This window comes from Hypanus sabinus, chromosome 6 (genome assembly GCF_030144855.1).
Source record: "Hypanus sabinus isolate sHypSab1 chromosome 6, sHypSab1.hap1, whole genome shotgun sequence".
NCBI lineage: Eukaryota > Metazoa > Chordata > Chondrichthyes > Myliobatiformes > Dasyatidae > Hypanus > Hypanus sabinus.
The window spans coordinates 57,362,725-57,387,548 of NC_082711.1; the positions used below are offsets into that span (position 1 = coordinate 57,362,725).

A 24,824-nucleotide genomic window follows, 5' to 3' on the forward strand; every position below is an offset into this window, starting at 1 on the left:
TCCTTTCAATTAGTTTCTGGAGTTACGCAACTGCTTTGTTTCTCTTGAACAGCTTGTTTATTTATAGACCTCCGCCATAAAAAGGCAAATTTATGTCACATACATTCAACGGACACTTTAGTATATAAAGGAGTGAAAGACAGTGTGGTCTTCTGCTGCTGTAGCCCATCTACTTCAAGGTTTGATGTGTTGTGCATTCAGAGATGTTCTTTTGCACACCAGTGTTGTAACATGCAGTTATTTGAGTTACTGTCGCCCTTCCTGTTGGGTTGAACCTGCCTGGCTGTTCTCCTCGAACCTTTCTCATTTACAAGATATTTTCACCCACAGAACCACTGCTTTGTGGATGTTCTTTTTTCATTTTTCTTACCATTCTCTGTAAACTCTAGATACTGTTGTGTGAAAATTCCAGGAGATCAACATTTTCTGAGATATTCAAACCACCACATCCAACACCAACAATCATTCCACTGTCAAAGGCACTCGGATCACATTACTTCCCCCATTCTAATGCTTGGTCTAAACAACTGAACCTCTTGACCACGTCTGCATGCCTTTATGCACCAAGTTTCTGCCACATGATTGGCTATTAGATATGATATTAGATATTTGTATTAAGGTGTATAGGTGTGCCTAATAAAGTGTTATTCAGTGATATCACTGATTCTTCCCACCCTGATTTTATCTTGTGTTTTACTGAACTATTCACACACTTCACTGATGTGCCCGTTATCCAGGTCATTCTGCAGAAAGTCAGATAGTCAAAGCTCCTTGTTTTAACATTATAAGATTTCACTTCCAAAAACTAGCACATAAAAAAAAATCAGAAGTTTAAAATGCTTGAAGAACAAAAGCTGAGTCTTCCCCACATGCAAACTGATTACCAAAGGACTGCATACTAAGTTGGAAAGTTGAAAAGTGGGCAATTCTCATTCTCACAACACACACTTATGACACTGTAATGTTACAGCACCTACCCTTTAACCACTTTCCTTTCCATCATCCAGGAACCAACTTCCAGGTAAAATAGAAAATCCCTTTGAATTCTTGCAAGTCAGTGTACTGCCATTGGAGCTCTAGGTTAGTCTGTTCTAAGGTCTGCTCTTGATCTTATCTTTGCAAATGGAACTGGGTAGGTGCTGGAATTGTGAGAGTCGTGGAGTCGAACAGCAAGGGAAAAGGCCCTCAGCACAGTTGGTGCAACTTAACCAAGATGCCTATTCAGGCTAATCTCATTTGCCCATATCTAGCCCATAACCTTCCAGACTTTCCCTAATCACATGCCTGTCCAACTGCCTTTTAAACATCGTTATTGTGTCTGCCACAACCACTTCCTCTAGCAGCTCATTTTATTATAGATACCACCCTCTCTGTAAAGAAGTTGCCACTCAAGTTCCTATTAAATTTTCCATCTCACTTAAATCTATGCCCTCTGCTCCTTGATTTCAGCCAAAATTCCTAACTTAAATCAAATACTAAAACCAAATTTCTCAGCCATGAAATGTCAGCAACTAAATTTAATTGTTATATATTAATTGGGCAATTTTATAGTACTTGTTTGTTAACCTTGAGAAGAGAGCATGGAATGATTGATCATATTTCTACTAGGTATTATTTAACTGGTACTTTCATTCATTCACAAGCAATTGGATTCATGATTTAATGCAAATTTAGTAAGAACATTTGTATGAACCTAAGAAATGCTTAACCAAGTTATTTGTTGTGTCATAGCAGGAACACATTTGTAAGTCTTGGCTAGAGGAGCTATAAAATTTAGAAAATATCAAGCACTAAGTACTAAGTGAACCACAAAACCAGCTGTTATAATCAGAAATCCCATTGCACTTTTTTTGGACACAAGGTGAATTAAGGCTTTTTGCAATAATATGTAAGTGGGTGGGAAAATGCATTATAAACAATGACATACATTTAAACTGATTTGAAACTGTCTGTACAAAACGATTAAGAAAGTAGCTAAAATATACACAAGGGGAAATGGTTAACATAAGAAAAAGTAATGGAATCAACCTCAAAGGATCTTGCAAACACTATAACTACAATCAGAATAGTAATCACAAATACATGTGCATTCCAGCAACCATCCCCTACATTATATCTCAGTAAATGGCATTAATGCCAGCTAAAAGGATTAGGAAATTTATAATTTCTTCCACCACCTTAAGAATCAATAACTCCAGAAACAATAACCGAACACCATGTCAAAGAAGCTAAGGCAAGGCACATAATGCATTCCATGTGGGAACTGCAATAGACAGCAAGGAACAAGGTGGCAAGTCGGCTTAATATATACTTAACTGAGGTACCACATGTCAGGGTCTGTGGCTCTTTCTCCAAGAAACCTAATGAAGCTATTAACCTATATACTTTAACAAAATCAGTAAGTTACTACAAACAAAATGTAATAATTAACATTCATTGCAATCTTAAGAACTTACTGAAGTTGAGAATTGTGAGGGATCAGCAATGGAAAGAGTGGGCAGCTTCAAGTTCCTCAGCATCAACATCTCAGAAGATCTATCCTGGGCTCAACATATTGATGCAATCATGAAGACATGGCTAAACTTCATTCGGAGTTTGAAGAGATTTGGTATGTCAGCAAAGACTTGTATATTTCCACAGGTGTACTGTGGAGATCATTCGGACTAGCTGCATCACTGCCTAGTATGGAGGCTCCAACGCACAGGATCAAAAGAGGCTGCAGAGGTCTCTAGACATCATGGGCACTAGCCTCTCCACCACTGAAAACATTTTTAAAAGATGGTGCTTCAAGGCAGCATCATCATCATTACTAACCCTTACCATCCGATGTGCACCCTCTTCTCATTACTACCATCAGGAGATTGAAGATGCACGCTCAACATTTTCAGAACATTATCTTCCTTACTTCTTTCCCCCATCAAATTTCTGAGCAACACATGAATTCATGAACACTCCTTCACTATTCCTCTTTTGCAATATTTATTTTAACTAATAGCTAGCTTGTTTGTGTTGCACTGTACTAGTGCCACAACAAATGTGACACATCAGTGATAATAAACCTGATTCTGAGAAAAGTTCAAAGTACATTTATTACCAAAGTATTTATACTGTATACAACATTGAAATTCGTCTTCTTGCAGGCAGACACAAAACAAGAAACACAATATAACTCCACTAAAAAACCCACACAACAAAGACCATGATCGACCCAAAGTCTGGAAAAGATCGAATTGTGCAAACAATTAAAAATTAAACAAACCATACTCAGACATGAAGATGAACTGCAGAGTCCCGGAAAGTGAGTCCATGGTTACAGAGCCCGTTCAAGGCTGAGGTGAGTGAAGCCGATTGCTGCAGGCCACAGCCACAGAGCCAGTTCAACACTGAGGCGAATGCTGATGGTTGCAGGCCACAGCTGCAGGGTGACCTCAACGCTGAAGTGCCTTGAACAAATCGCACAAATAGTAAAAAAAAAGTGAAAACACATGGAACATGAACCGCAGAGTCCCCGAAAGAGTCCACAGCTGCGGAGCCAGTTCAGCACTGAGGCTATCAAAGCCAGTCTAGAACTCCGATGACAGCAGGGCAACAACTGCTCCCAAACCTGGCAGCATGATAGCCAAGACTCCCGCACCTCCTGCTCAATGGTAGTAGTGGGAAGAGAGGAAGGCAGGTTAAAAGCAGGCAGACAGTGCTGAGCACCTGTTAAATTTTCTCCCTCATCCTCCACAATTTTAATCTTGCTCAATGCTTCAGTCAGGGCAGATTAATGGAGCAGATTACTGTTTCATGTTCTGCCATCGGGGATCAACACAGCGACTAACCCCAGTGATGGATGACCCAGTAGTACCTGCACTCTCAAGAGTCTAGTTCACCAAATCCCCCAGGAGACCGCAAAAACACCAGTTTATTTAGTCAGCTGAAAAGTACATTCTTAAGAGGGATATTACAGACTGTAGCGATCACAGTTCAAAAGAAGTACTGCATATCTAGATGATGAAGATTATCTCGCAAACACGAGGAAATCTGCAGGTGCTGGAAATTCAAGCAACACACACAAAATGATGGTGGAACGCAGCAGGCCAGGCAGCATCTATAGGAAGAAGTACAGTCGACGTAGTTTTGTGAGATGCCTGTGTAAAGAGGGTTTCTTCTTTTTGTTAACTAGCAGGAATGCTAATTTACTGATAACGAGAATGGTATTCCTTTGTAAACCAAATGGGGATTAATGTTCTTTCTTCTGAGTCTATAAACTTTTGTTGACGGGCTTTTGGGCAGATCGGCGCGAGGGGGTCGAGAGAGAGGACGCAATGCTCTAAGCTGGGCGAGGATCGGACCCCAAAGGGGGGTCCGAGGCCGGGAGATTCTCCGAGGAGGGGGGGATGAAGCTAGATGTGCTTGGTTGACCACTCGGAGGGTCCTGAGCTGTTTGGAGAGTCAAGGAGTTCGAAGGGTCCTGAGCTGCGAGTCGAGGAGTTCGGAGGGGAGCGAATGGTGGCCAGAAGACTTCAGTAATTGAGCTCCAATGGTTGTGCACGAAGTGGTTTGGACTTTGATAAGTTTGGCGCCTTTTCTTTAATTTTCTCTTCATATATACTGTATCGTTATTAATCACTTAGTTATAGTAACCTTTATAAATTGTACTCATTTAATCGCATATGGTGTACTGTCTGTTTTTTGGGCGAGGCGGGGACATCACACAGCATCCACACCAGCTGATTACCCAGTTTGGCGGGGCCGAAGGCTGCTCCCTCTAGAAGAGAATGAGCTGAGCGAGCCTGAGGCGACCCAAGGGGTTACACCTGCAACATGTCACTGTTGGTTTTTGGTGCCATCTTGTTAATTTCTTAGTTCTGGTACAGACATTTCTTTGAATGCCCAAATGAAGAATAATGGAGTCTCCTATAGGCCAAACCAAAATATTTCCGCATTGTAAGACAGTACACTTGAACTCTAATATCTTAAAGGTGGTCTTTGGTTCCATTTCACTGAGGGTTACTGTTGCATTGCAGAAATGGAAAATAATTGTTCTGGCCAGTCGTACTAGGGCAATCTTAGTGACAACAAGCATAACTTTCTATTCAGTTCTGTTAAAAGCTACATTGTAAGGGAATAAAATGGCTCCATGTCCGATCTCAGTCTGGTCACAGAAAATAAACGAACCCCAGGTAAATTTGCTGTTACCGATTTAATAAAAGAGGTAAAGAATTAGTTCTAAAATACATTTAAATGGATCTAAATTTACAGTACCAAGTAAAAAAAAAGTTAAAACACAGGGTTATAAGACAGTGTTACAATTATACAAAAGTCTATACATTGTTAATGTACATAAACAGTTTCAAAAAATCTGGTGGCAGATTAAGCATTAAGGGAATAATCGAGCTTTCTTTCTTTACATTTTGATTTAAAATGGAGATGTCAATGTTTGGAAGCAATATTAATGAGGGAATATAGTGCTGATGAACTCATTTTTCACCAGCATTCCTTTGGCTTATTGATCAACCTACACAAAATATTTCCCATCAATTTTGGCTTTGAAGCTTATGCAAAGCCCCAGTTATATTCAGGAAGGCAGGTTAAAGTAGAAAACAATATCTTAATTAAGATCAAAAACTATATATGTAATATTTCTCCCAGCAAATTGTATTATTTTTAGGAAACCACCAAGAAAAAAAATAATTAGATCTCGGGTCAATGAAATATACTGGGAATATTATTAATTTTAGAAGAGCACTAATGTGATTTAGTAAATTAATTAAACATTGGTAATGGAAAGGAGTGTTAAAACTGAATAAGTTGGGGTATAGTCAAGCAAAGATGCCATACGCATAAGGAAGAACCAATTGATAAGTTGGGATGAATCTCATACAATGCAAAAATAACAATTTGGCCAAATATTTTCTCTGTACATTTTAACATTTTGTTACCGTGTCAAGTAACTCGTACTTGAATTACTAAGTGCCCAATCATAAAATGGGTGGATTTTCAGATACTATTGAATATGGGGCCAAGAATTTTAATTTATTTTCCAATGCACCTCACAGTACTTTGATCGCATTATTGATGAAAGGAAGACAATCATGTCAAAGTCTTGGAAAAAAGTTTTTTAAAAAACCATCCCTGATTCATACCCCATCCGGCAGCTTCATGATTTCTTAATAAAGCGCATCCCATTTAGTAAATTGTACAGTTAGCTGAGGAATACTGAGTACATTTGGAGTTGTCCGTTGATTCAGTATAACCTGAAACTTTGTCTAGGCCACTACCTGAAAAACATTTTAAAAAACCAAATGATTAGTATACCTTTTAATAACATCAACTTTTGTACTATTTATTTCCAAGCTTACCTTCAATAAGATTGTGCAAGTTGCAGTAGTTAGTACCATGGTCAAAGACTGCGTACCACAGTTCAGAAACCGAGAACCCCTGGAATAAGAATGGGTTGCATTGTTAATAATTAGACTCATCTATTGAGATGTTCCAATATTCAATGATCTAATTTTAAGGACTTTTTATCTTGTTATTTCATGCTCTCATTATTTATTACAATGTGTTTATATTTGCATTTGCACAGTTTTGTCCTGTACACTTCTTGATCTTTCATTGATGAGGTTATAATGACTATTCCATAGAACTGCTGATGATGCCCACAGGAGAAAGAATCTCAGGCTTGTATGTGGTGATGCTTATGTATTCATGATAAATTTTACTTTGAACATTCTAACTTCCTTTTAGATGAGAGGGAAAAAACTATTTAATCAAACTTAGGTAAATTATAAAATTATGTAGTGCATCATTAGATCAAGATGATTGAGTTAGAAACAATACTAAGTGCATCCTACTGACAACGCAGTAAGAGGGAGCACTTTCATCAGAAAGGCTGTTGTGGTTCAAGAAAGCAGCTTACCATTAACAAAAAATTCTACAAATGTTGGAAACCCAAAGCAACCCGCACAAAATGCTGGAGGAACTCTGCAGGTCAGGCAGCATCCATGGAAATGAATAAGCAGTTCCTCCAGTATTTTCTGAGTAGCTTACCATTGCCTTGCTGAGAGGAACTAAGGCTAGGTAATAAATGCTGGTCCTGTTCATAAAATAATTATAGTGCAAATGTTTCTGGAATAACAATCTAGAGAATTCAAATGTTAAACTCAAGAACATGAATTTAAATCCCATGATGGAAGTTTGAATTTTGCTTTCTGAATTATAAAAAGCTTCCAGTGAGACAAGCCAAAGTTCAAAGTAAAAATAATTATCAGAATACATACATCTCACCACATAAAACCCTCAGATTATTTTTTCTGCAGCCACACTTAGCTAATCTATTGAACAGACCCTGTAAACAGACCCGGCAAGCAAACCCCGCAAACACCAGGAACTATAAATAAACTGTGCAAGTGCAGATAATAAATAGCAATAAAGCATGAACTAACAAGATAAAAAGAGTTCAGACTTCCGGTAAGATGGCGATTGCTTAGCTGCTCTGAACTTTTGTTCCGTTACTGTCGCTATCTTTGCACTAAATGTCTCCATTTTTTAAACCTTAGTCGGGAACTTTTTTGGTATCTCTTACTTGCCTGCGAACTTACAATGTCTAGCAACTCTAACGAACTTACAACCTCTAACTTACAATGTCTAGCAAGAGTTCTAAATCCGGGAGAAAGGAAGCTACGGCTCTCTCAGACGAGACCCTGGCTGCGCTCGGTCAGCTCCGAGACGAAATTTTAAAGGAATTCAAAACCGCTTTCAAACAGTTGGAGGACAAGATTGATCAAATCAACGACAAGGTGGGCAAACATGCCCAACACTTATCTCGCATCGATTCGACTTCTGAAGATTTAGAAAGTCGTGTTCGATACTTGGAGACTCTCTGTTCCAGCTTGGAGGAAAAGTGTAACAAACTCCTTTTCAAAACGGTGGATCTCGAAAATCGCAGCAGACGCTGCAATCTTAGAATTCTTGGATTGCCAGAGGCCACCGAACAGGGATCAACAGTGAAGTTTTTTGCCGAGTTTCTCTGTGAGATATTCGGGAAAGATTTGCTCCCGGACCCGCCTGAGCTCGAACGGGCACAGCGGGTCCATGTTCCCGCTGGAATTCTGGGCAACCGCCCGCGACCAGTAATCTTGTGTTTCCATCAATACCAGGTAAAACACCATCTGATCGTAGAGGCACGTCGCAGAAGTTCTTTTATTTTCCAGGATACAACCATTCGCTTTGTGGAAGATTTTGCACCCCAGACCTTAAAGATGCGCGCTGAGTTTAAAGGCGCAATGAAAGTGCTTTTTGATCGTGGTTTTAAACCTTCGCTTCGTTCCCCTGCTGATCTACGAATCACACTTAACACTGGGAAATACAAATGGTTTAAGTCAGCCAAGGAAGCTGAAGCATTTGTGGCAAGTCTTCCGGCTATCCAGCCATCTTCAGAACCCAATCAGACCTCCTAAAATGGTGGATAAGTACTTCTCCTAGTAAAATTACTTTTTCTGGACTCAGACTTTACTTGAATCATTCAGACATTATTCATCAAAACTCTAAGGGCTGTTGACAATCTCTCCCTGGATTTGGTGTGTGCGAAATCTATCTTGTATTGTTGTACAACTTTATCTACAGAGTTCTACAACTGACTTTAACTTGTTTTGGAGGTTTGAAGTCTTCAGTGAAGGCCTTCCTGTTTGTTGGTTCACAGTTTAATTGCCAATCTATTTTTCCTTCTTTTTATATTTATTTATTTTACTATACTTTTTTCTTTTCTTCACCCTTTTCTAATTTCTGAATTTTTTTCTCTCTTCTCTGTAAATGGTTGATAAATACTCATTTTGAATTTATAATTTTCCCCTTCCTCTCCTTTTTTTTATCACTTTTTTTTCCTTTCTCTTACTTTATTCTTCTATAATTTTTTCGCTGGCAGGTTAGTTTTGGTCCTCTTCCGATTTTCTCTGTATTAAGTTTTATATTCCTGCAGAAGGTGTTCTAATCTGTAGTTATGTTTTTTAGTGCATAAGCTAGTTACTATTTATTATAGTATTTATACGGAACTGCTGTTAATGACACAGATCTGGAAGTTGTATTTGGGTTAATTTTTTTGGTAGAGCTAGCTACTTGTTTTGGTAGCCGTCTAGTTTTGGGTTGTGTGGGTGGGATAGGTTTTCTAGTTCCAACATCACTCACTGTATATATTATATCTCTTTATTGCTCAGGACATGTATATGTGTTGATTTTACGAATCTGTGTTTACATCTCTGCTCCCAGACTGCTATTGTACTGCTTGACTTTCTATATGCCTTCTGCCTTTTTTGCATTAGTAATCGATAATGGCTAGTGCACTTAAATTCGTGAGCTGGAATGTAAAGGGATTGAATCACCCTGTTAAAAGGAGGAAGGTATTCTCACATATTAAACAACTCAAAGCTGACATTGCTTTCCTTCAAGAAACTCATATTTGTTGTTCTGATAACTCCCGGCTTTTGTCAAAGTGGGCGGGTCAGCATTTTCATTCATCCTTTACCGCTAAAGCTAGGGGAGTCTCCATTCTTATTAACTCAAATATTCCTTTTGAACTCCATAATAAAATATCTGATATAAATGGCCGTTTTATTATTGTTTCTGGCAAACTATATAACACTAAAGTTGCACTAGCAAACCTGCATGCCCCCAACTTTGATGATGTTAATTTTTTTGAACGGTTTTTTTCCTCACTACCAGACTTAAACTCATACTCTCTTATACTGGGTGGTGACTTTAATTGTTGGTTAGATCCTAATTTGGATCGATCGTCCTCTGTTACTAGACCACCTACTAAATCTGCCTTAGCTATCCAATCGTTTCCCTCTAATTATGGTATCTCTGATATATGGCGTTTCCTCCATCCTACAGAGAGAGATTATTCTTTTTTCTCACATGTTCACCATACCTTCACTAGAATTGATTATTTCTTACTCGATAACCAACTTATTCCATTTGCCCACTCTTGTGACTATCAGAGTATACTGATCTCTGACCATGCCCCAATTACTCTCTCTCTGAATTTGCCTGGTCTCCCTCAGAGGAATAAACACTGGCAGTTTGATTCAACTTTACTATCGGATGATGATTTTTAAAAATGTATTAAGGATCAGATAACCTTTTATTTTAACACTAATACATCACCTGAAGTTCCATCCCAGATTGTCTGGGATGCCATGAAAGCATATCTGAGGGGGCAAATAATCTCTTACACAGCAAATCTCAACAGAAGATCCCATGCAGATCGATTAGACCTCATTAATCAGATTAAAGAATTGGATCAAATATATGCCCAAACTAAGAACCCTGAATTATACAAGAAGCGTGTTGAACTCCAAACTAAATTTAACCTTCTGTCCACTCAACCTGTCGAACGCCAACTTCTCGAAAGCAAGAGTCGCTTTTACATTCATGGGGATAAGTCTGGTAAATTCTTAGCCAATCACCTGAGGCGTTCCAAAGCCAAACAACATATTACAAAGATCCGGAAGGAGAACGGAGACTTTACATCGGATCATTTAGAAATTAATGACGTATTTAAAAATTTTTATTCTCGGCTTTATTCCTCTGAATCTCTGAATGACAATATCTCTGTTGATCAATTTTTACAGAATCTGAATATCCCCTCACTTTCATCTGAATCAAAGCCAAACTCAATGCGCCTATGTCATTAGAAGAAATATCTACTGCAATTTCTGCGCTGTCCTCAGGGAAATCTCCTGGACCTGATGGGTTCCCTGTAGAATTTTATAAATCATTCTCTTCTCTTCTTTCTCCTCAGTTACTTTCAGTATTATCTGACTCGTTTAATTATGGCAAATTGCCACCCTCTTTCAGTGAGGCATCTATTACTCTTCTTTTAAAAAAGGGCAAAGACCCAACAGAGTGTTCCTCATATAGGCCGCTCTCTCTGCTCAATGTTGATGTAAAGATCTTAGCTAAAGTTTTGGCTCATAGATTAGAAACCGTTATTCCCTCCATTATCTCTGATGACCAAACAGGCTTTATTAAAAACCGTTTCCCTTTTTTTAACATTCGGTGTTTATTTAATATCTTATACTCACCTCCAACTGGGATTCCTGAATGTGTTATTTCCCTCGATGCGGAGAAAGCATTTGATCGTATAGAGTGGAACTACCTTTTTGCAGTTTTAGAAAAATTTGACCTTGGCCAAAGTTTCATCTCTTGGATCCAATTGCTGTACCCGTGTCCTACTGCCTCTGTTTTAACCAATTTTCAGAAATCCCAAGTATTTAAACTCAAACGTGGCACCCGCCAGGGATGCCCCTTAAGTCCCTTTCTCTTTGATTTGGCTATGGAACCTCTGGCGATAGCATTTTGAAACTGCCCTGAATTGACTGGGATTTGGAGAGGGGGTGTTGAGCATAAAGTTTCTCTCTATGCTGATGACTTATTACCCTTTCTCTCAAATCCGTCTACATCCTTACCTCTAATGTTTTCACTTCTTGACCAGTTTAGCCAGATCTCTGGCTATAAACTTAATTTACATAAGAGTGAACTTCTCTCAATTAATAAAGAAGCACAAGAACTAACATTTCATGATCTCCCTTTTAAAGTAGTCCATAATCAATTTACTTATCTTGGAATTACAGTCACAAGGAAGTTTAAAGATCTCTTTCGTGAAAACTTTGCCAATCTTTCATATGCTATAAAACAGAGTCCGGTACAATGGTCACCTCTATCTATGTCTTTGGTAGGTTGTATTAATGTTGTTAAAATGTATGTTCTCCCCAAATTTTTATACCTATTTCAATCTATCCCAATTTTTATTCCTAAATCTTTTTTTGATTCCTTAAACTCTATTATTTTGTCATATCTGTGGCAGAATAAGCGCTCTAGAATTAATAAAATCCATCTCCAAAAATCTAAAAAAGAGGGTGGCATGGCTTTACCTAACTTTCGTTTATATTATTGGGCAGCTAATATACGTTGTGCTACCTTCTGGTCTTCCTTCCATGGCCAACCCGAGTGCCCTAACTGGGTGGCGATGGAGCTGAGCTCCACTAAAGAATTATCTATCTCTGCACTTCTTGGCTCTGCACTCCCTAGTAGTCTGCCCAGATCAATAGCTAATCCTCTTGTTAGACACACTTTGCGTATATGGGCTCAGATCAGGAAATGCTATGGTATCCAGGGGTTTTCCGTTTCCAGCCCTATTGCTCATAATCACCTTTTTTTACCTACTACATACGATTCAGCATTCCAGGTTTGGTATAGGAAGGGCATTAAACATTTTGAAGATCTTTTCATTGATAATTGCTTCGCTTCTTTTCAGCAGCTCTCTGTTAAGTTCAATCTGCCCAATGCTCATTTTTTCAGATATCTCCAAATCCGACACTTTATTGCTCCTTTAATTCCTAACTTTCCTGAAATGCCTGTGAAAAATGCTATGGACCTATTTCTTCCCATGAATCCACTAGGTAAAGGCTTAATATCAATCATCCGAGAGAAACTAGCGGCCTTACGACGGGCCCCCATGGATAAAATCAAAATGGCCTGGGAGCAGGATTTAAATATCTCCTTATCTGAGGAGAGCTGGGATTCAGTTCTCAAATCGGTTAACTCAACCTCTCTTTGTGCTCACCACTGCCTTTTACAGTTTAAGATTGTTCATAGAGCCCATTTGTCCAAATCTAAACTATCTCGATTCTACCCTAGCGTTAGTCCGCTCTGTGATAAATGCAAGAGGGGCGTGGCCTCTCTCATCCATATGTACTGGTTCTGTCCTAGCTTGGAGAAATACTGGAAAGATGTCTTCGCTACGTTATCGTGTATTCTGAATCAGCACCTAGAACCAAACCCCTTAATTGCTCTGTTCGGTTTTTGGGGCGAGACAGATTTATGTCTGGGTCCGACCAAATGCCGAATATTATCCTTTGCCTCTCTCCTGACTAGACGCTTGATCCTCCTTAGATGGAGAGATGTTGCCCCGCCCACTCATGCTCAATGGCTTAACGACATCATGGCCTGTTTGGACCTCGGAAAAAATTCATTATTCAGTTCTCAATTCAGATCTAAAGTTCCATAAGGTCTGGGGACCTTTTATCGAGTACTTTCATAACCTTCCTCTTGACTAGGGTTTTTTTTTCTTTTCGGTCCCTTGCTTTCAGCTCCTTTTTTTTCCTGGTAGAAGGCATTATTATCCTCTGCTGCTGAGTGTATTCACAGTCTGGGAGCTTGGCTGTCCTGACTTATACTCTCTATATTGTGTTGTGGTTGGTCTGGAGTTGCTGTTGTTTTTTTCTTGTGTTGTGGGGCTTGGGGAGGACACTAAGCTTACTTGTCTTTAATTCAGGTGCTTTTTTTTTTGCTAAATTCTCTTCCTTTGTAGTATATTGTTATTGTATGCTTAATTTTGCAGTTTTAATGTTCCTCATTGGGATTTGGGGTTTTTAATTTGTAAAATGTTTTGAAAAACTAATTTAAAAAAATGAAAAAAAAAGTTCTTAGATCCCATTTTGTTCAAGAGTCTGATGTTTGAGGAGCAGTAACCGACTTAAACCTTGAGGTAAGTGTCCTGAGGTTCCTGTGCCTGCTACCCAATTACAGTAGCAAGAAAAGAGTATGGCCTGGGTAGTGAGGATCTTTGATGATAGATGCTGGTTTTCTATGGCAATGTTTCACGTAGATGTATTCAATGGTTGGGAGCATTTTACCAAATCTGGGCCAAATCCACTACCTTTGTAGGATCTTTTGTTCAAGGGTATTGGCGTTTCCATACCAGGCTACAACGCAGCCTGTCAGCATACTTTCCACCACACATCTACAGAAGCCTGCCATGGTTTTTGATGACATTCCCATTCTACACAGACTCCTGAGAAAGTAGAGGCTTTTTAAATGTCAAGCAAGTTCCCTTTTGTGATCATATTTATGTGTGGAGGCACTGGAGTTAAGTAGAATTGTAATTCACAATTATCACATGTACTGAGATAAAGGGAAAAGTGTCTCACATACAATTCATACATATCAAATCATTACATGGTGCATTAGGGTAGAACAAGTTAAAACAGTAACAATGCAGAATAAAGTGTAACAACCATAGAGAAAGTGTAGTGCCCAAGATTTAAAAGAGTCAAATTATTATAAAGGAAGTTGTGGGTGGATTTGCAGGGAGCAGCTTGCAATGAGTTGCCACATTTCACTGCCATCTTGCTTGAAAACAAAAAGAGAGGTCTTAAATACATCTCATCTATCTTTTATCATGAAGGTCATAGAAGCTAGAGGTTTCAGGGAAGGGAACGATGTGGTTCTGAAATATATGACATGAGGAAGGGGGAGATATTGACTGTTGGGACATAGATCCCAGGTCTGACCGAGTAAATCCTAGGACATTGTGAGATTCAACAGAAGAAATTGCTTCATCCCTGGTGGAAGATATCTCTACCTTCCTTGGCCACCAGTGAGGTACCAGAAGGCTGGAGGATGGATAATGAAGGGCTACAAGATCACGCCAGTTAATTATAGAGCAGTGAGCCTAACATAAGGGTGGGAAAGTTACTGGAAGGTGTTCTGAAAGACTGTGTCCATTTGCATTTGGAAGGGCAAAGGGTGAATAGGAAGACTCATCCTGGCTTTGTGCTTGGGAGTTGTGTCTCACAAATTTTATGAAGTTTTATTTTAAGTAGAGGTATCCAAGAGAACGGATGAGGGTAGGTTAATACATCTTGCCTCCGGACAACATATGAAATCAGCTAGGTGGAAGAAGTCAGAAAGTGGTAGTAGAGGCTTATTACCCAGATTAGAGGCCTCTAAGTTGTGGAGTGCTACAAGGATCTGTGCTGGGCCCTCTATTGTTTTGTAAGCTGTAGAACAGAGACCTACTAGTACAGGTACATAGTCTCAAGGTAGCAACACAGTTAAACAAGGTGGTAAAGAAGCACTGGAAATGTATACATCATGAGGGGCAATAAATAAGGTGAATGGTTACAGACTTTCCCTGGGAGGGTAGAGTTTATACATTTAACGCAAGAGGGAATTACAAGCTGCCAGAGCAGACAGTATAATTACAATCCTTAAAAGACATTTGTACAAATTCATGGATAGGAAGAGTTTGGAAAGGTATGGACCAAGCACAAGCAATGGGACTAACTCAAGAAGGCACCTTAGTAGGCATGGATAATTTGGCCTGTTTCTGTACTGAGTAACTCTAATCTAAAATAGTCTAGAAGATATTATTTAGTTAATACATGAAATAGTTATCTTTTTCCAAAAATCTCTATTGAAGGCTATTTACCTTGGTGCGCCATACAGAAATATAATTATACACTTACAGAAACATAGCAGGATTTCTCATCCAAGGAGGAAGTCAGTTTGAATGTAAGATCATCGACATACTTGTGCACTGGAGTTGTGTGCTTAGCCACAATGTAATGTTCACTTGCAGACTTTAGCTGGAGTACAGGAAAAAAATCAAATGGTAGTTGCTATGTATTAATTCATAGAGAAGAGTTTTTAATAAATATACTTGCACATTGAATATTTAAATGAATTAGATGATGAACCTGTGGAACTCATTGCCACAGACAGCTGTGGAGGAAAAGTCACTGAGTATACTTACAGCAAAGATTGAGAGGTTTTTAATTAGCAAGGGCATCGAAGATTATAGGGAGAAGGCAGGAAAATGGGGTTGAAAAGAAAAATAAATCAGCCATGATTGAATGGCAGAGCAGTCTTGATGGACCAAATGGCCTAATTCTGCTCCTATTTCTTATGGTCTTATGGAATTCTTATTAATAAAAACTGAATCTGTCCTACCAAAACTGGATTTTCAAACTTAATAAAATGTAATAAAGATATCCTAAAATGTTCCATAGTCGCAAAGAATAAATAGCTGTGAAAGCAACACACTAAATCAAGGCAATTTCAAATTGATTCCATAGTGGGAGACAAAGGATGGATTACCCAATGGCTTTTTCTGCATACAGGTGTTTCTTGTTCGCCATTCAGAGATACCAGATGTACACAGTACCCATTCTCAAAAGGATACTGACAGATATGCCCACTCAGCAATCATTATATTCGGTGAGAATTAAGGCATAACTGTTTTAAACATACTAGAGGGGACCGACTGTAGTGTATCTAAATTTGTTGATGACACTAGATTGAGTGGAAAAGCCAATTGTGCAGAAGATACAGAGAGTCTGCAGAGAAATAAAGTGAGTGGGCAAGAGTCTGGCAAATAGAGCACAATGTTGGTAAATGCAAGGTCATCCACTTTGGAAGGAAAAATGAAAGAGCAGGTTATTATTTAAATGGTAAAACTTGGGAGTGCTTGTGCATGAATTACAAAAGGTTGGCTTGCAGGTACAGCAGGCTATCAAGAAGGCAAATGGAATGTTGAGGGATTAAATTTAAGAGCAGGAAGGTTATGCTGCAACTGTATAGGGTATTAGTGAGGCTGCACCTGAAGTACCGTGTGCAGTTCTGGTCTCCTTATTTGAAGAAGGGTAAGAAGGATATACTATTTTTGGAGGCAGTGCAGAGGAGGTTCACCAGGTTGACTCCAGAGATGAGGAGGTTAGACTATGAGGAGAGATTGTGTTGCCTGGGACTGTACTCACTGGAATTCCGAAGAATGAAAGAAGATCTTATAGAAACATATAAAATTATGAAAAGGATTGATAAGATAGAGTCAGGAAAGTTGTCGCCACTGGTAGGTGAGACTAGAACTAAGGGACATAACCTCAAGATTCGGAGAAGTAGATTTAGGATGGAGATGAGGAGGAACTGTTTTTCCCAGAGAGTGGTGAATCTGTGGAATTCTCTGCCCAATGATGCAGTGGAGGCTACCTCAGTAAATAGATTTAAGACAAGGTTGGAGAGATTTTTGCATAGTAGGGGAATTAAGGGTTTTGGGGAAAAGGCAGATAGGTGGAGATGAGTCCATGGCCAGATCAGCCATGACCTTATTGAATGGCAGAGCAGGCTCGACAGGCTAGATGGCCTACTCCTGCTCCTATTTCTTATGTTCTTATACACTATTTAGGTGTTAAGACAAGATTCAAAATGGCTATAATTCTCAAAAACCATCAACATCTACCCAACAATTGCAAGTTAATAAGTACTTGGAAAGGAAATACCACTGGGCAAATAATCTCACAACATAATCATAGATGGTTCGTAATGAAGCCACTGGATCCAAATACGAGTTCATTCTATCCAAAGATGTGCTACCCCGTCCATCATTCTAAATAAATGTCTAACTTCATGTGTGGCTGTGATGCCTTTCATCAAAACATTACACAGCTTTACATGAATGCAAGCCACAGTTTGCTAATCACTTTGAAGCCCCTGAACAGTTGCAAATTAGGAAAATGGAAGAAAATTGCAGGAAAAAAAAGTTTGTTTTCCATTAAGGGAATATAGCATAGACAAACTTACTTTAATGTATAGTGTATAATATATATTGCTGACATTTATTTAGTTTAACAATAGAACTTAAATAATCTTTTAATTTTTCTAAGAGTTTCATATCTCCTCCAACCTGACAACTGTTACCCCCTTGAACTTGTGTGTCCAATATCATCTGATAAGTGCAACCTATTTTAACTCAGCCAAATAATATTTTCAACCAAAACGCCCACACCTGGAAATCGAACAACATTGGGTGTCCACTACAGGTTTAAATAACCACAAAGTACAAAAGCTTTAAATAAATCAGGTCATAATCTATCCACATGCTGGGTCACAAAGCATTCACTGCAAACCTCAAAAGAAAATAACAAACTGTTATACGTTAAAGTTTCTAAACTTTTCTAAAGTTTCAAAACTGAGCCATTAACATATAGAATATGGAAGAGAGTTAGAATAGATTATCATATTTCAAGGTTTTCATCCCACTGAAGAATAGCAAACAAAATTTAATTTCCAGTACGACAAGTAGTAATAGAATACTTTCTTCATCCAAAATTCAGGATTCAGTCATTAAAACAAATGTTACCACTAATACATTTGCACAAAGCTAAGGTAGAGCATTTTCAAAGATCCTCTTGCCAAATATCCTTATACTCAAGAATATGGAACACAATGCCTTTCTAAAATCTGTTTTGAAACAAAATATACATTAAATGAACTATCTCCATTGTAATATTAAGAAGTTAGCATCTCGTAGGCCGCTTGTGACCCTGGCTATTTTTGTTAAAAGGGTCATAGCAGCTATGAGCTTGAGAAAAAGAGTATAAATGCACAAATGCTTTCTCATCAGATAAGCTGAGCGGGTGACCGCATCCTTGGTATGCGATCTGCGCTTAACTTCAGTTTTGCTTAGGGTAACTTGTATTATTGCTGTGAGACACCTTGTAATCCTTATGGCACCTGCAAGGTGAGCATAAAAAAGGAGCGACTATTTCCAAGGGCGGGAGGCTTTGAATGGTAAGCCTGTGCCTGTCTGCATCCAGACTTAGTAGCAATTAAAACTGTTATACGAACAATTTATGACTGATAACGTTAACAATACTTATCTGTAGAGAAACGAAGAAAGGGGGTGAACCCACATGTACGTGACTGCATGGTATAAAAACAACTGTATTTGCTTCAGGAGACAGAGACCCTCAAAACAGCCTCCGAGAGAGAGAGAGGGATTAAGGAGGGTTCTCTCCAGTAACTTGCTAATAAAGAGTTAGAGTGACTTTCACGGTAGTACGTGGTGTCTTTGCATCCGGTAGATCGAAAGAAGTTTACAACACCATCAGGAATGAAAGATATGTCAGAAATTGAAATACATAGAAAATGTTTCTGTAAGATTGTTCTTGTATCTAAGTATGCTTTCGGTTCAAACTAATATAGAAGGATGATATACCAAGATTATAACATAAATCCCTGCTGTTATGTATCAGTATAATTTTCTCCACTCAGACAACTGGGATTACTCAGATACTTACAGTGTATAAGCATTTTTCTCCTCCATTTGCACAATTGTCAGCAGTTTTCCATTCTTTTATCTGGCTGACTAGCTCCAGATACACAGTATTACAAGAAATCCCAAAAGTCCTACAGAATAAATATCAGCAGAAATAATGTCAATTTCCAAATGCTGTTGGGAATAGAAACAAGAGAAACAGACATAGGAATAGGCCATTTTGTCCTTCAAACCAACCTCATCATTTAATAGACCAATACCTCAATACCATTTATCACACTCACTCTGCAGCCCATAAAGTTTTTATGTCTAAATATCTGTCCATCTCCTTCTTAAATACTGACTTGAATATGACTTGGCCTCCATTAAGGTTGCTTTTAATATTGTGGTTCACTAAAAAGATAACAAATTAACTAAAATAGGAATGCACGATCAGGAGAGGTGTTGTAATTGTACCATGTGGGAGCTGGTGGACCCCATTTTGATTGCTGGTGACCACATCTGCAGCAAGTGTTGCTGCTTGAGGAACTCGGGCTCAAAGTTGATGATTTAGAATCTGTTACTTCACATACTGTGATGCATCAGGGAGGGAGAGTGTTACCCGAACACTGCTTCAGAAGGCAGTCACACCCATTAGATTAACTGCTTGAAATTCAGTCGGTTGCCTGGGACAAGAAGGTGTGACTGCAAGTGAGGCAGGTAGGGCTGGAAGAACCTCCACCCTTGAGCTTGCCCAATAGGTCTGAGATTGTTTATGAGGATGAGAGGGGGGGCAGCTGGAAGGATGAGCAACCAAACCATACTACTGCGGTTCAGGGAACATTTCAAGGAGGGCGAGAGAAGAGAAATATTGCTGTAATTGGGGTCACATAGTCAAGGGAATTGACACAAATCTCTATCGCAAGGATCGGAAGTCTTGAAGGTGGTGTTGTCTCCCTGGTGCCCAGTCTCAGGGATTGTCATCTGATCCGCAGAGGCAGAGTGGGACAGGATAAATCCAGTTGTAATGCTCCATGTGGGTATCAGTGGTGCAAGAGCAACAAGGAAAGAGATTCTGCTGATGGAATTTGAGCAGCTGGGGACTAAATTTAAATGCAGAACCAAAAAGGTAATAATCTCTGGATTGCTACCTGAACCTTCTGCATATTGGCACAGGGTTATTAACATCAGAGTTAAACACGTGGCTCAAAGATTGGTGTGGGGGAAGTGGGTTCAAATTCATGGGACATTAGCACCAATGTAGGGAAAGGAGGGATGGGTTCCACCTGAATCATGCTGGGACCAGGATCCTGATGAGCTGCGTAACTACAGCTGTGGACAGGGCTTAAACTAAATCGTAATGGGGTAAATTCAACAGCTTGAAAAAGGAAGGATAAAAGGGAAGGAGAGTGCAGGGGAGGCTGTGGAATTCTCCAGAATTGTTTTAAAAATGAAAAGATGTTTAGAAAGGGATAAGAATTTAACTTCCAGTGACATGGAGACAAAATTGAAAAGGGGAGTGAATACGAGAATGAGTGTTATATTTGAATGCACACAGTATTTGAAATAACGTGGATGATCTTGTAGTGCAGTTAGAGATTGGCAGATATGATGTTATGGGAATCACCAAGTCGTGGATAAAAGATGGTCACAGCTGGGAGCTTAAAATCCAACAATACACATCATAGCAAAAGATCAAAGTGGGTAGAGGGGTCTGATGACTCCGAGTAAAAAAATTAAATCAAATCCTTAGAAAAATGTGACATAGGATCAGAAAATGCAGATTCCTTGTGGACAGATTAAAGAAATTGCAAGGGTAAAAAGATCCTGATCAGAGTTACATATAGGCCTCCCTCTAAACAGTGGATGGGATAGGGGATACATAGAAATAAAAAGGGCAAAGTTATGAAGGTCATGGAGTATTTCAATAGGCAGGTAGATTAGGACTATCAGGCTGGTGAATGAATTTGCAGAACAAGATGTCTTTTTTCAAAAAACAGCTGCTTGTGGCTGAGCCACTGCAGTCATGTCATGGCAGGAATCAGCAAAAAGCTACACCACATGATGTACTCAGCCCAATACATCACAGTCACAACACTCCGTGTCCTCTGTGGTATCTACAGGAGATGCAGCTTCAAGAAGGCAACATCTAAAGATCCAAGACATCTTGGCCAAGTCATCTTCACACACTTACCATTAGGCTGGAGGTTCAGAAGCCTTAAGTCAAACACGACCAAATTCAAGAGCAACTATTCCCTTCAACCATTCTACTCTTGAACCAGCCAAAACAACTGTAATCATACACTGTATTGAGAGATACCATAAGATATAGGAGCAAAATTAGGCCATTTGGCCCAATGAGCCTGCTCTGCCATTTCATCACAGCTAATCCATTTTCCCCTGTCAGCCCCAATCCCCTGCCTTCCCCCGTATCTCTTCATGCCCTTACAAATCAAGAATCTATCAACTTCTGCCTTAAATACACCCAGTGACTTTGCCTCCACCGCTGCCTATGGCAACAAAATCCACAGATTCACCACTCTCTGGCTAAAGGAATTCCTCATCTCCATTCTAAAAGGACGCCCCTCTATTCTGAGCCCATATCCTCTGGTTTTAGACTCCCTCACCATAGGAATTATCCTCTCCACAGCCACTCTATCTAAATGCCTTTTAACATTCAATACATTTCAATGAGTTCACCCCTCATTCTACTGAATTCCAATTTAGCAACATTATCACCACTTTGATCACTATGCATTAAAATAGACTTCTTGTTCTTATTGCATTCTTTCTTGTAAAATTGTGTATAGTTTATATCTTATGTTTTTCTTGTGAATGTTGCTTGCATGTACTATGTGCCTATGATGTTGCTTCAGTGTATACATGCAGTTGTGTACAGAACAATAAACTTGACTTTAAACATCAATATGGTCTCACCAGAGAAATCAGAACAATTAGACAATAATCAAGGAGATCTACAATTCTAGTGAGGCGTTTTTGCCAATAAACTCAAAACCTCTTGGAATAGAAGCCAAAGCAATTTTTGGCTCCCTGGTTTGGCTTGACTAATCTATTGGAGTTTTTCGAGGATGTAACCAGGAAGTTAAACAAGGGAGATCCAGTGAATGTAGTGTACCTCGATTTTCAGAAGGCATTTCATAAGGTCCCACGTAGGAGATTGGTGGGTAAAATCAAAGCTCATGGCATTGGGGGTAAGATATTGACATGGATAGAAAACTGGTTGGCAGATAGAAAGCAAATGGTAACGGTGAATGGGTGTTTCTCGGAATGGCAGGTGGTGACTAGTGGGGTGCCACAGGGCTCGGTATTGGGACCACAGCTGTTTACCATTTACGTTAATGATTTGGATGAAGGCATAAAAAATAACATCTGCAAATTTGCTGATGATACTAAGCTGGGTGGCAGTGTGACATGTGATGAGGATGTTAGGAGAATTCAGGGTGACTTGGATAGGTTGGGTGAGTGGGCAGATACTTGGCAGATGACGTTTAATGTGAATAAGTGTGAGGTTATCCACTTTGGGAGTAAGAACAGGAAGTCAGATTATTATCTGAACGGTGTAGAGTTGGGTAAGGGAGAAATACAAAGAGATCTAGGAGTCCTTGTTCATCAGTCACTGAAGGTGAATGAGCAAGTGCAGCAGGCAGTGAAGAAGCCTAATGGAATGTTGGCCTTTATTACAAAGGGAATTGAGTACAAGAGCAAGGAAATCCTTTTGCATTGGTACAGGGCCCTGGTGAGACCACACCTGGAGTACTGTGTACAGTTTTGGTCTCCAGGGTTAGGGAAGGACATCCTGGCTATAGAGGAAGTGCAGCGTAGATTCATGAGGTTAATCCCTGGGATGTCCGGACTGTCTTACACAGAGAGGTTAGAGCGACTGGGCTTGTACACGCTGAAATTAAGGAGATTGAGAGGGGATCTGATTGCAACATATAAGATTATTAAGGGATTGGACAAGATAGAGGCAGGAAATACGTTCCAGATGCTGGGAGAATCCAGTACCAGAGGGCATGGTTTGAGAATAAGGGGTAGGTCATTTAGGACAGAGTTAAGGAAAAACTTCTTCTCTCAGAGAGTTGTGGGGGTCTGGAATGCACTGCCTCGGAAGGCAGTGGAGGCCAATTCTCTGGATGCTTTCAAGAAGGAACTAGATAGGTATCTTATGGATAGGGGAATCAAGGGATATGGGGACAAGGCAGGAACTGGGTATTGATAGTAGATGATCAGCCATGATCTCAGAATGGCGGTACAGGCTCGAAGGGCTGAATGGTCTACTTCTGCACCTATTGTCTATTGTCTAATAATTTGCATATGGGAAATAGTGTGTAGATATATTCAGGTCACTTTACACAACAATATTTCCAAATCTATCACTATGAGAGTAATATTCCACCTACCAAAGTGACAAATTACACATTAAATGTATATTATGCTTCATCTGCTGTATATCTGCCCATTTATTCAGGGTGTGTAAATAGCTTGACACTTTTTACACCCTCACAACCATTAATAAACCCACTCAGTTTGATGTTACATGTTTCATTCATTACCCTGATCTTTGATATTCTTTGTAAACAGCTGGACCCAAATTTTAATCTTTGTTGTATCCCACAAGTCACCAAGAAAATCCAACGTATTCCTGGTTATCCAACCGTCAACTAAATTTTAGTCTGTGCTAACCTTAACCTGGCATGTTTTAATTCTGCACACTAATGACATGTGGAAATTGATTAAAGCTATTTCAAAAAACCAAATGCACATCACCAACATTCTCAATTTTTTTACTCTGCCAGTTTTATCCATAGAATGCTAGTAAATTTGTCAAAAAAATTCTGTCAGCAATCTAAAATGCTTTTGTTTAATCCTTTTGATATTTTAGGTGACCAGCCTTTACTTCTTTTCCAACAGACTGGGATTTTCTCTACTACTTTTATGCCCGGATAGCTCTGAAATTACCAGTTCTATCTCCTTTTTATTTCATAGCGGAGTTACCTTGGCTTCTCCCACTACTCACCCTGCAGAAACTTCTCCAGATTCTATGGCATTGTGGAAGATGAAACCAATGCATCTAATATTTTCATGGCTTTCTCTTTTAGCACCCTGCACTGGAAATTAAGAGGCCCTGGAAATTTATTGATTGTCAATACCAAATGTTTATTTACATCCTTTAATTAAAACTAATTTCGTGAGACAACTTGTAAAGTATTTCTGAGAAGTTGTTTGTAACTGTATCTTTAATGAACCCTCTTAATCCACTGAAACCTTTGTAATTTGCTGTGTTTGCATTTAGGACTCTTCTGCTTCTAATTGAGCTACTTTCTATCTTCATGCGCTATAGCCTGTGGTCATACTCCCGTAATCAAAACTCCCTGACTCCTTCAAAGTAAATCGTAGTGTAAATTTTCCGCAGTGTAGATTGTCGTTTCTCAAATATACAGATATAGCATTGTTCCCGCAAATCTCCGTTTACCTAGTTATACAACTGTTACACTGTACATACATACACTTTCATACTTGCAATACGCCGTACTACCTACCATTCAACCCTGCACTGTGCATGCAAAGGCCCACCCGCGATACTTGGGAGGGCACCGAGCAACAAGAGAGCCACCCGAACAGACCTCCAGCTCCGCGTCCACATCGCCACCGCCCGCGATCCCGTGCCAAGTCACGCGCGCACCAGAACTCGCCGGCGCTGGGAGGCGGTACTTCTTGTAAAGTTTAACGGGGATTGGCCGACCAACATAAGGTGCATTACCGCCGTCTGCTGAAATGGTGTGTGGAGCAAAGAGTCAGGAACCATACCCAGTCATCCCACCCAAAAGAACTCAAATACTCTAATATTAAAAAGTCTAATGTTTTTCAGAAAGTCAAGTGTGCACTTCCATACATTGGGATGGCAGTGATATCCAAACAAACTTTCCGTGTTAAGCTGTGT

The 24,824-nt window shown here is 39.4% G+C and overlaps 1 protein-coding gene across 1 annotated transcript; it reads right to left on the reverse strand.

Annotated features, from left to right (window-relative positions):
- Nucleotides 1-5,143: 5,143 nt before the first annotated feature.
- LOC132395493 (uncharacterized) lies at nucleotides 5,144-24,552 on the reverse strand. The gene is made up of 5 exons (XM_059972192.1): nucleotides 24,424-24,552; nucleotides 18,906-19,014; nucleotides 15,297-15,416; nucleotides 6,348-6,426; nucleotides 5,144-6,266 (listed from the first exon to the last, which is right to left on the reverse strand). The coding sequence occupies exons 1-5, from the start codon at nucleotides 24,525-24,527 to the stop codon at nucleotides 6,175-6,177; spliced, it is 504 nt and encodes a 167-aa protein (XP_059828175.1). The 5' UTR covers nucleotides 24,528-24,552; the 3' UTR covers nucleotides 5,144-6,174.
- Nucleotides 24,553-24,824: the final 272 nt, after the last annotated feature.